The sequence below is a fragment of the Lissotriton vulgaris genome, unplaced genomic scaffold (assembly GCF_964263255.1).
Source record: "Lissotriton vulgaris unplaced genomic scaffold, aLisVul1.2 SCAFFOLD_1577, whole genome shotgun sequence".
Lineage (NCBI taxonomy): Eukaryota > Metazoa > Chordata > Amphibia > Caudata > Salamandridae > Lissotriton > Lissotriton vulgaris.
In genome coordinates, this window is record NW_028243043.1 from 265,132 (window position 1) to 277,190 (window position 12,059).

At 40.9% G+C, this 12,059-nt stretch overlaps 1 protein-coding gene across 1 annotated transcript in view; it reads right to left on the reverse strand.

The window, feature by feature from the left end:
- LOC147668728 (nicotinamide N-methyltransferase-like) overlaps window positions 1-11,710 on the reverse strand; it is a 53,317-nt gene extending 41,607 nt beyond the window's left edge. The window contains exon 1 of the mRNA XM_086948471.1: window positions 11,466-11,710. Within this exon, the coding sequence (XP_086804597.1) occupies window positions 11,466-11,613 (148 nt within the window). The 5' untranslated portion in view covers window positions 11,614-11,710. The remainder of the gene's footprint in view (window positions 1-11,465) is intronic.
- Window positions 11,711-12,059: the final 349 nt, after the last annotated feature.

Here is a 12,059-nt window from a genome sequence, read left to right on the forward strand (position 1 = left end):
TATATATATATATATATATATATATATGAATATGGATCCATATATATAGTTATATCCATATATATAGTTATATGTAGAGGTAAAATGTATATATATATATATATATGTGTGTGTGTATGTATGTATATATATGTTCACTGAAAAAACCATAGGTTATAGACCATATATAGTTAAGAATTAGCATTTACAAAACCTTAAAAATTCACTAAAAAAACCATAGGTTATAGACCATATATAGTTAGGGATTAGCATTTACAAAACCTTATTTTACTCACACAAAACCATTGAAATTCGCATATATAGTTAGTTGCACTAACTATATATCGCGCACCCACAATCCACTGCTGATGATGTCACATATTACATCATTCATGACATGGTCAGTGACATCACTGATGACATCACTGATGATATCTCAAATTACATCACTGATGACATCTCAAATGACATCACTGATGACATCACTGATGACAACATCCAGTGACTGTATGTTTCTGTAAAGTTAAAATATGTCTTACATATTGAAGAATGAGTGGATGTATAAGTGTCTGGATGAAGGATTTAGTAGGTGCATGGCTGACTGTATGAGTGAGTGATTAAATGTGTCTCACTGAGTGCATGGGTTAGTGACTAAACTGTCTTAATTTGTGCATCTTTATATCTGTTGTTCTGTAAACTGCTGCATGTGTTGATCAGTAGCTATATGAGTAACTATATGGATTATTGATTGGTTGCCCAAGTTTTTGTATGGGAGACTGAGTGTGTTTGTGGGTGGCTTGGAGGTGTATGACTCTGTGCATAGATGTGTGAGCAGTTAATACACTAGATGTATGGGTTCTAAAGTGCATGTGGAAACAGCTGTATGGGCGGTTGACTGTGTGCATGCATGAGTGTATTGGTGATTGAATGGATATCTCAGTGCTACATGTCAAAGTAAGTACATATGTAAAACATAGTACATGTGAGAGTTGACATATATAACGCCACGGAGAAACGTGTGGAAGAAAACTCAAACACTCTTCTTAATTTGCTTCTAACTCCAACACAAGAGATCCAAGGAATGGGGTCGCAAATACAACAGAGTGACAATGTATCTGCAATACAAATACGAGATCCGAGCAATCTGAAAAATAAGTCTAAAAAACTGCCTAACGCTCTTCATGACGCAAATTGATGTTTTCAATGAAGCTGTACTTATGGACTTGGAAAAAATTGCAAAAGAGAAAATGGATATGAGAACTTCAAATATTACGAGGAGAGAATGGGATGCAATCAAGTCCCTAAAGAATGATAAAACTATTGAGATAAAGCCATTGGATAAGGGAGGAAATATAGTGATTTTCATTAAGGAAAATTATGAACAGGAAGCACTAAGACAATTAAAAGATACAGAATGCTACACTATCATAAAGAGAGCCGAGTATGTCAACAGCACAACAGAGTACCAATCTATGTTGGCAAAATGGAAAGAAGAAGGCATGCTTAATATGGACGAATTTTTATTTTTACAGTGTGAATCACCAATATTACCTACCTTTTACCATCTTCCAAAGATCCACAAGAATGCCAAAAGACCACCAGGGCGACCGATCGTGTCGTCGATTAGCAGTCTTTTGGAAAATACATCCCGCATTATTGAATCATATCTTGCTCCAATCGTGAAAGACTTACCCTCATATGTGAGGGACACACAAGATTTCCTCCGTATGATGGCCAACATCTCTTGGGAACCAGACATGCTTTTAATAACACTAGATGTGGTTAATTTATATACTTGTATAGCCCATGAAAACGGCCTAGTAGCTACTAAATGGTTCCTTGATAGGAAACCGGACCGATATCATTCACATAGTAGCATATTATTAAGCATGATGCGATTTTGTTTGTACAATAACATCGTCCTTTTCTCAGGCCAACTATATAAACAGACTAGGGGGACCTCTATGGGCTCCTGCTTCTCCCCCAGCTATGCGAACCTGTTCGTAGGCTGGTGGGAGAAGCACGAGACATGGGGAGGAACCGATGAGGTGTGGAGTGACAAGATACTTTTGTGGACAAGGTATATTGACAACCTTTTCATTGTGTGGCGCGGCGATCGAACCTCGGCTGAGGATTATATCGCCGTCCTCAACAATAATGACTGGAACCTGAGATTTACAAGCACAATAAGTGCGACCAGCGTATGTTATTTGGATTTGGAGGTATTTGTACACAACAATATTCTCCAAACTAGACTCTATAGAAAACCCACAGCGGGGAAAGCCGTACTGCACGGGGCAGGTTACCACCCGAAAAGTCTAATCAAAAATGTCCCTTACGGCGAACTTTTACATTTGAAAAGGAACTGCTCAGCGGAAATAGATTTCCAACATGCTACAGCTGATGCCAGTAAATGGTTCCAGAGTAGGGGATGTTCCAATAATATACTTGAACAGGCTGCAGAAAAGGCGTCAAAAGTAAATAGGAGGGATCTCCTGGTGGTTAAAAGTGCACATAAAGATGACAATCAAGTAAGAATGATCACCAATTTTAACGCCAAATCTGGTGATCTGGTCCACAGTTTTAAGAAAAACTGGCACATTTTAACCACTGACAACGTCCTGAAAAAACAACTCCCAGAGAGGCCTCTGATTACCTATCGACGTTGTCAATCACTATCAGGCCATCTAGTCCGCAGTCATTTCTCCTCAAAAACTCAGCCCCATAATTTAACTAGCTCAAAGGGGTTCTTCCCTTGTCTACGCAGTAAAGCATGTAAAGGCAGCAAAAAAGTATCTGAATACCCAGGTAGAACGGGTGAGGACAAACCGAACAGGAAAATAAAAAAAACTGCTAAATTGTAATTCGGAATAAACCATTTACTGCCTAGAGTGGCCCTGTAAAAAGCGTTATATAGGGAGCACTATTAACCCCACAAAACGTAGGATCCTTGAGCATATGCGAGTAATCGTTAATAAAGATAAATCCTATCCGGTTGCCCACCATTTTGCAGAATATCATCAAAGCAACAGGGATCGTTTAAGTTTTTACTGTATAGATCAAGTAAATCGTCTAGAACGAGGTGGAGATAGGGAGAAGGCACTCTGGATCCTAGAATCTAGATATGTCATCGACCTAAAAACTATGACACCATGGGGTCTTAACAATGATGAGGAGATGTGGGTTCACCTGTAAACCGATACATGGGATCATGTACAATAAGCCCGTCATACCCAGTAACTATCTGAGAAATATAACATCTAGTGTAATTCCCAGACACCCGGGTGTCCTACATAAGACACTACAGCCCATAGAATTATGAAATGAGATTTTGCCCATACAGGACTACACAGCCAACGAATATTACTGGATAGTGATCTAGGTCCTATATATGAATTATAAAAAACACACATGGGGGATATAACCCCTCAAGGTACAGAAATCAAATAATGAGATATCGTTATGGTACCATGTGGGATCTGGTCATAATTCCCATTTAACTATATTATTGGTATGTACATGAATTAAAAACTGTTTGATGTTACTATGTTTTTCTAATTGAGCACTTGAGCACTTTATTATTCGCCAGGTTAAACGACTGTGATGTATGTAGTTACATATATTTAAAGATGGCCACCGCTTTTGACATTTTGACCATCTTCTATGTTGATGAACTGAATAGAGACCAGTGGGGTTTAAAATGGCACTCTATCACAAACACAAACTGAGACTGACGAAGCTTGTATAGCGAAACGCTTCTGCCTGGGGTGAGCGGGTTTGCAATAAATGAACTTTGAAATCGGATACCTGAGTGCTTACCGTTCTTTTCGACGACACCAAGTTGAAAAACGTGCTGCAATATATATATATATATATATATATATATATATATATATATATATATATATATATATCCAACACAGTGAGGGAACCCTTCAGGAAGCTGCCACACACGAACTCCATAACAAACTCTTTATTTTTCAAGAACCTGCCAGCAGGAATTCAAAGGAGACGATCTTCCAAGTAAGTCAGCTGCCAAATGCATTTCGAGAGACGAGCTCTCTTCTTCAGTGGCATGTACGTCATCCGCCAGAGCTCTCCCCTTTACATAAGCAGTCCCCGCCCCCTGGGTGTTAGCAATCAGTGGCGTTTTGGGTTCTGTAGTCCGTGTCAGGTAGGGATTAATCCTGGCGAAATGGATCCAAATTTCAAACCAAGTGGGAAAGGAGGCACATCTCGTTCGTTTCCCTGCCATGATTCCAGTTCTTGAATAGAGTGTTTAAAAGGGCAACCCCTGCAATTGTCCTTAAGAACGTTCGCGTCCACTTGCCCACCTGTAGTGAAGAGGGCTGGCTCTGTGACAACAGTGGGCAGCTTCCACGACCGGGCTCTAATATAACCTTAGATACACTCAGTGTAAACAGACACTCACAGACTGTCACTCATCCATGGAGTTACTCATACACCTAGTCAGTCATGCAAAGAATCAATCACACCTCCATTTCCTCAACTATACAGTTATACACACCTTACTTATTCAAACATATTGTAACACATATTTACTCTCTTATACAATCACTGATACAAGTTTACAATGATCCATACAGCCACTCACACATTCACTGGCTCTTATGCACAGTTATTTATATATGTCAATCTCACATGTACTGTGTTTTACATATGTACTTACTTTGACATGTAGCACTGAGATATCCATTCACTCACCAATACACTTATGCACACAGTCAACCACCCATACAGCTGTTCCACATGCACTTTTGAACCCATACATGTAGTGAATCAACTGCTCACACATCTATGCACAGAGTCACACACCTCCCAGCCACCCACATACACACACTCACTCTCCCATAGAAATACTTGGGCAACCAATCAATAACCCATATAGTTAATCATATAGCTACTGATCAACACATGCAGCAGTTTACAGAACAACAGACATAATGATGCACAAATTAAGACAGTTTAGTCACTAACCCATGCACTCAGTGAGACACATTTAATCACTCTCTCATACAGTCAGTCATGCACCTACTAAATCCTTCATCCAGACACTTATACATCCACTCATTCTTCAATATGTTAGACTTATTTTTACTTTACAGAAACATACAGTCACTGGATGTTGTTATCAGTGATGTCATTTGAGTTGTCATCAGTGATGTCATCAGTGATGTCACTGACCATGTCATGAATGATGTAATATGTGACATCATCAGCAGTGGATTGCGGGTGCGCGATATATAGTTAGTGCAACTAACTATATTTGCAAATTTCAATGGTTTTGTGCGAGTAAATTAAGGTTTTGTAAATGCTAATCCCTAACTATACATGGTCTATAACCTATGGTTTTTTCAGTGAATTTTCAAGGTTTTGTAAAAGCTAATTCCTAACTATATATGGTCTATAACCTATGGTTTTTTCAGTGAATATATATATATATATATATATATATCTATATATATATATATATATATAATATTTTTACATTACTCTTTTCACCCTAAAAACGAATTCTACCCTGCTCCCTTAAAATACCCCAGCACCCCTAAATCCTACCCCATCCTTACTCCTTAAAATACCCCAGCACCCTCAAACACTAACCCATCCTGACCCTAAAAATACCCCTGTACCCCAAAACCAAAACCTAGCCCTGAACCCTAAAAATACCCCTGTACCCCAAAACTCAAACCTAGCCCTGAACCCTAAAAATACCTCTGTACCCCAAAACTCAAACCTAGCCCTGAACCCTAAAAATACCCCTGTACTCCAAAAACCAAACCTAGCCCTGAACCCTAAAAATACCCCTGTACCCCCAAACCCAAACCTAGCCCTGAACCCTAAAAATACCCCTGTACCCCAAAACCCAAACATAGCCCTGAACTCTAAAAATACCCATGTACCCCAAAACCCAAACATAGCCCTGAAGCCTAAAATACCCCTGTACCCCAAAACTCAAACCTAGCCCTGAACCCTAAAAATACCCCTGTACCCCAAATCCCAAACCTAGCCCTGAACCCTAAAAATACCCCTGTACCCCAAAACCCAAACCTAGCCCTAAAGCCTAAAAATACCCCTGTACCCCAAAACCCAAACCTAGCCTGAACCCTAAAAATACCCCTGTACCCCAAAACCCAAACCTAGCCCTGAACCCTAAAAATACCCCAGTACCCGAAAACTCAAACCTAGCCCTGAACCATAAAAATACCCCTGTACCCCCAAACTTAAACCTAACCCTGAACCCTAAAAATACCCCTGTACCCCAAAACCCAAACCTAGCCCTGAACCCTAAAAATACCCCTTTACCCCAAATCCCAAACCTAGCCCTGAACCCCAAAAACACCCCTGTACCCCAAAACTCAAACCTAGCCCAGAACCCTTAAAACACCCCTATACCCCAGAACCCAAACCTAGCCCTGTACCCTAAAAATACCTAGAAATATGGCTCACACCGGGAGCCATATTTCATGAGAATATTCTATACACAGAGACACGCAACAGGGTTGTCCCCTTTTCCCATTTTTATTTGTCCTTGCCCTAGAACTATTAGCAATGGGATTGAGGCACACTGCCGGACACTTGGGGATACCAATAGGTGGCACTGAACACTTAATTTCAATCTACGCCGACAACATAATCCTCTACTTGCGCAACTTCTCTGCTCGGGTGGAGCCCCTCCCCACCGTTTTCTCTACATTTTAGCGTATCTCAGGCCTTGCCATTAACAAAGAAAAGTTGAATGTTTTCAATCTCTGTGACGGTCGCCACCCCAACGTGCTGCTTTTTGGCACATATACCCTACCATTAACACACCACACATTTAAATACCTATGAATCCATATATACAGGTCACAGACGGACCAACTTGACCGTAATTTGTCCAAGGCGATTACTGCAGTCCGCTCAAGTGTCTCTTTTTGGACATTCCAATCACTGCCAGTGATGGGACGGTTGGCCATCTCTAAGATGGTGGTGCTCCCCCGATTCTTATATTTTTTGGGTGAATTTACCTTTAGTGATTCCTCAGTCCACTTCTTGCACACTTGACACAATCCTACTGGAGCTTATATGGGGGATGGGATGGCAAATGGTGAGCCTCAAGAAATTACAGATAGAACCCCACAAGAGCGGATTGGGGGTACCTGATTTTAGGGCCTAATATTATGCTTGTCAGTTTCAATGGTTATCGTATTGGACAGCAGACAGGAACCTGCAGGAAATAGGATATGGGACCCAAGACTTAGAGAGGGGAGACTTACATACACTATTATTGCCGAAAGTAAAACCCCCACTGCAGCGCCCCGCTACTTAAAACGGCACTCCATTGCTCAAGGAGTGTTCTGCAGTACACCTCAGATGCGATCCCATACACCAATAACATTCCCTTATTGGGAATACCAACCACTGGTGGCAGGCTCACAAAGGCTCGGCTTCGAGTCTGGGCAGACGCTGGTGTAGGAGAGGTAGGGTCACTGTTTAGAGATGGAACCCTCCTTGACCATGATGCCTTTGTACAGGCCACTGGGGTACTGGATCACCTTTATTTAACCCATGCTGCGGTATCCACTACGTTAGGAAGACATGGGCACCTCAGCGTACTGGACCTCAATAACACTAACTGGTACGGGCACTCTACTTCATGGGGGAGGGCAGCCATCTTATTAGATGGTTATATGTTGGTATTCTGTCACAAGTTTCCATCCCAATTGATGTTCTTAGGATAAAATGGTCCAAGGCAACTGAAGCTGCACTGACTGATAATGTATGGACAAGCATTCAGGAACACCCCAAGCGTGTATCCCACAATGCCAAATTTAAATTCATGCAATGCATGGTGCTACACAGATCCTACTTAACCCCAAAACAAATTCATTGCATGTCCCCCGATGCACAACATCACTGCCTCACCATGAGATGGAAATCTCCTAGATGCCCTTCTCTTGTTGCGTTGCAGGAGGAGGTGGTACGGTGGTGCGTACTGAGGAGGCTCACGGGCTATGCAAGCACCCCATCTCAATGGAATGGGACCTTATGCTGGAAGGTTTTAAAGCATTAGATCTTCACCCCACACATATCACCCCTACTCCATGAGTTATGAAACTGAACGTGACCCTCGAACCCAAGGGCTGGTAAGGGTCACAATCCCCATGGTAATTGCTCACTAGGAGTGACTCACAGCAAGTATTATATACACACACACACTAGGTCGTATGGCATATAGAAACCAACAGGCCATGAGGGAGGGTGGGGGGCGGGGGTGATATTAATGGGTTGTTTAAATTTATATTTTGTATTATACTGAACGGAATTTGTATCCTATGTATGCACTTATATCTCTTTATTATCTTGTTATAGACACAAGCTTGTCCTATTAATTTTGACATATATAGGACGATCTCTCATCTCCATGAAGGAATTCTGTGTTACAATTCAAAAACGGAAATACCGTGATAGATTTGTTACGACAACTTGAAATCACTATGCGGTGCCTATTAAAGTTTGTTTTAAAAAACAAATGTGATGTGGAATTAGGTGGTATGGAGTGAAGTGAAAATTTATGTTTTTTAATTTTTAGGATTGTAATTATGTGGTATGGAATGTTGTAGGGTTACATTATTTCTAGTTGAATTCTGTGGCATGGAATTATGAGATGTTCAAATGTGCTGTGTGTGGTAGAATTTGTGTGGATTTGGACAAGCTGTGCACGCTAAGGCTTTTATGTCATGGGCTATAAAGTTGACAATTGTCTATTTTTCTTTGTAAAAATAATATGGGCTGTTTCTTTACCTTCCTGTACATTTTTGACAAATTGTTAAGCTAAATTGTATTGTTGCATTGTGTGCGTATGCAGGGAAGAATCATCCTACTTCTTAGTATTAACTTCCACACTTCTAAGCTGTAATTCCAATCCTAGAATGAGTTACCTGTTGCTTTACGACAGTTAGTAAAACAAGTAAATGCTTTGCCAGCCTGTATAAGTAGCAAAGATTTTAAAGGGGCTTGTTTTTGTGCAAGGTATTTCTTTTCCCAGTTCACAGAAGGGATTAAAAACATCTCCAGATAATAATAAGGGGGGTGCCAGGATGTCTGCATCTGGTGAGGACTGCAGGCAGCAAGTGATTGATACGCTATTTGCATAAGAAAATACTATAATTTTCTTCTTGTTATCCTCCATAAGTTATTAGTAAGGAAGGGGGAAGAGAAGATTTCACTGACAGCATTCGGTTAGTCTTAGGGAGACAAAGAATGCTGTGGTCTGTGGTAGATGCCTCCCAGAAGGCATAGGTATACGTATTAAGAGCTGCCAATGAAAGGAAGTGGAAATGGGCTTTAGACGTTGCCGATATTGATGGCTACTGTGCGGATACAGACTTCGCTGGCCTGACATTGGGTGGGGAAATGCAACTTTGTCACTGTTGGTTTAATTATATGAATCGCGCATTCTCTCCGGTGTTTGTCCTTGGGGTACTTGTTGACTGTTGCTACACATGAATCAGGTTTGCCTTTGACAGGAGGTATGGTTTGGTGGGGTACATATTATAAATTAATGTTGGCGATAGGGAACAAAAATCGGACCCTTTGTACATTTAATATTATTATGTGCATCATGCAAAGGATGAAAAGTAGCAGGAATGGCTTTGGTGCTGTAAAGGCTAGCAGGAAGAACTATTTTGCGGTGGTCAGTTGAAGAGATTGTTTAACATATTTTAAACTACCTCAGTGGCATTGGGGAGGGCAGCAGCAGAAAGGCTCCGTCTGTATTGGTAGGCAGTGGTTAGATGGGGACTGGCTATCAGTCTTTCTGTCAATGGGGGACAGAAGAGCAGTGGGCGGTGGTCACGGGATCACAGTGACATCCGAGGGGTGGTTTTTAAGGTGGACGGAAAAGCATAACTGCGGGTTTTGTAGGGTGAGGGTAGAGCGCAATGGATGTATTAAAAGCAGGCACAACGGCAGTGGTCTGTGTTTGAAGGTGATTAACTGACCAGGTTTCGCTTGGAGGTGGGTAATCAAGTAGGAGGATGTGTTTGGCGGGCCGGCTGGAGGCAGTGTGATGTAACTTTGCTGGAGGGGGCAGCAGCAGTAGTATTTATTGATGTATGTAAATGGCTTGATAAGAGGCTGAATGTGACCAATGGATGAACCGGAATCCTTTTTCCTTATGGCCAAGGTGATCCCCAGCTCTTGACTGGCACAGAGAATGGAGGGGGGGGCACTCCGTGTACCTTGCAGGGGGGCCCCCTCAAGTTTCAGTATTCTGCTTGCCATGTCTTGTCGCAGGCACTATGCCTACCCACACAAGTGAGATACTATTGTTACTGAGAGACTTACAGAAACACAGAATAGTTGAACAAGTGTTTTTGCCAATTGACTTTCTATGAATGTATCCATTCCAAATGTAAGACAGTGTGTAAAAAATAATTTGTTTAAAAAAATGCCCTCTAATTCACATGCTGTTATGGGTACCAACATATACAGAGTTGTGCAAATAAACACTGCTTCTAAACTCCATATGTTGTTCCCATTTTGGAAATACATAGTTTTCCTTGATACCTATTTTCCCCCTTTTTATTTTACCACGTGAGTTGCTTAATACCCGGTACACAATGAAAAACCAAAGCAAGTTGCAGCTCAGTTATTGGCTCTGGGCACTTCGGATTCTTGGTGAAAATACAAGTTCTATATATCCCTGCAACCATAAGGCTACAGTTGACACAAAGGTATATTGCTTGTAAAAATCTGTCATACTTTTTTCAACTTATTTTCAATATGTTTTAATTTGAACTGTTACTTTCCATAAGATAACCTTGAAGTTTCTACACAAATGACCTCATGCTGAATTCTAATTTTTTTTCTACATTTTGAAAATGTATAGCTTTCTGGGGTCCATTATTGGTTTTACATCAATTTCTAGCACTAGCTGAAAGGAGGTTGAAAGTCCAGAAAATCGAAAAAAATAGGCTATGTCCCACTAAAATGCCAAAACTGTGTAGAACATTTTGGTTTTCTAAAAAAGTCTGCCTGTTCCTGAAAACTGGGAAAATGGTGATGTTATCACCACAAACACTTTACTGATACCATTTGCAGGGAAAAATACAGTGCTTTCTTCTTCAGCACTTTTTTAACATTTTTCACCCAAAACACCAAATTTAGCTGTTTTTTCGGCTAATTTCTGGGTCCCCTCCAGGGGAATCCGAAAACCTTTTAGAATCTTCAGGATGTTGGAAGAATAGGACGCAAATTTGGCATGGATACCTTATGTAGACAAAAAGTTACAGGGACCTAACCGAAAACTATCCCAAATAGCCAAAAAAGGGCTCAGCACTGGGTGGAAGAGGCCCAGCAGTTAAGGGGTTAATCTATGTTTCAATACTGATCGCTTTATTTCAAAAAGTGTAGGTACTTGCTGCGCACATCATATCATTGATCACAAGCAGTAATAATAAGAAAAAGACTACACTTACCCGTACTGAAGAAGCTGGCTAAGCGCTCACCTCGCTGGGTGACTATATCCTGCTTTAACTCAGCTTCCGGTATGAAATATTGTGAAAGAACGGTTTTTGCGTCAAAATATTTCTTATGAAGTTCCATCACAGTCAGCCCTGATGCCATCTTAACAGATGTAAATGGTGTATTCTAATTATGTGACGATCTCACAAACACTTCCTCCAGAGTGAAAATGTCAAAGCTAAGATGCTCCGGTGGGATATTCTAGGGGTTTATATGTCATGTGCATACACCTTTTAATCTTCACGTCTGCAGTATATCCCTATTCTTTTCATGGGAAGTGAGTCACCTTCCTTAATTGTTCTCTTGTGCTCCTGCTGGCATCGCTCATCAGTGATTTGCATGCATATTCATTGTGCATTTTCATCTGCACTGTTTACCAGATCAGTGCAGTCTCCTCATCTGGTGTTTGATTTTAGTTTATTGCTTCGAAAAAGTCTGTTTGAGAAAATGGTAGGTGCCCTGAGATGTATAGAATATGGAAGAGCTAAAAAACGCGCCTTCTGCATACAGACAGTTCTAGGACAGACCTTTCATTTTAGCAAATGTTG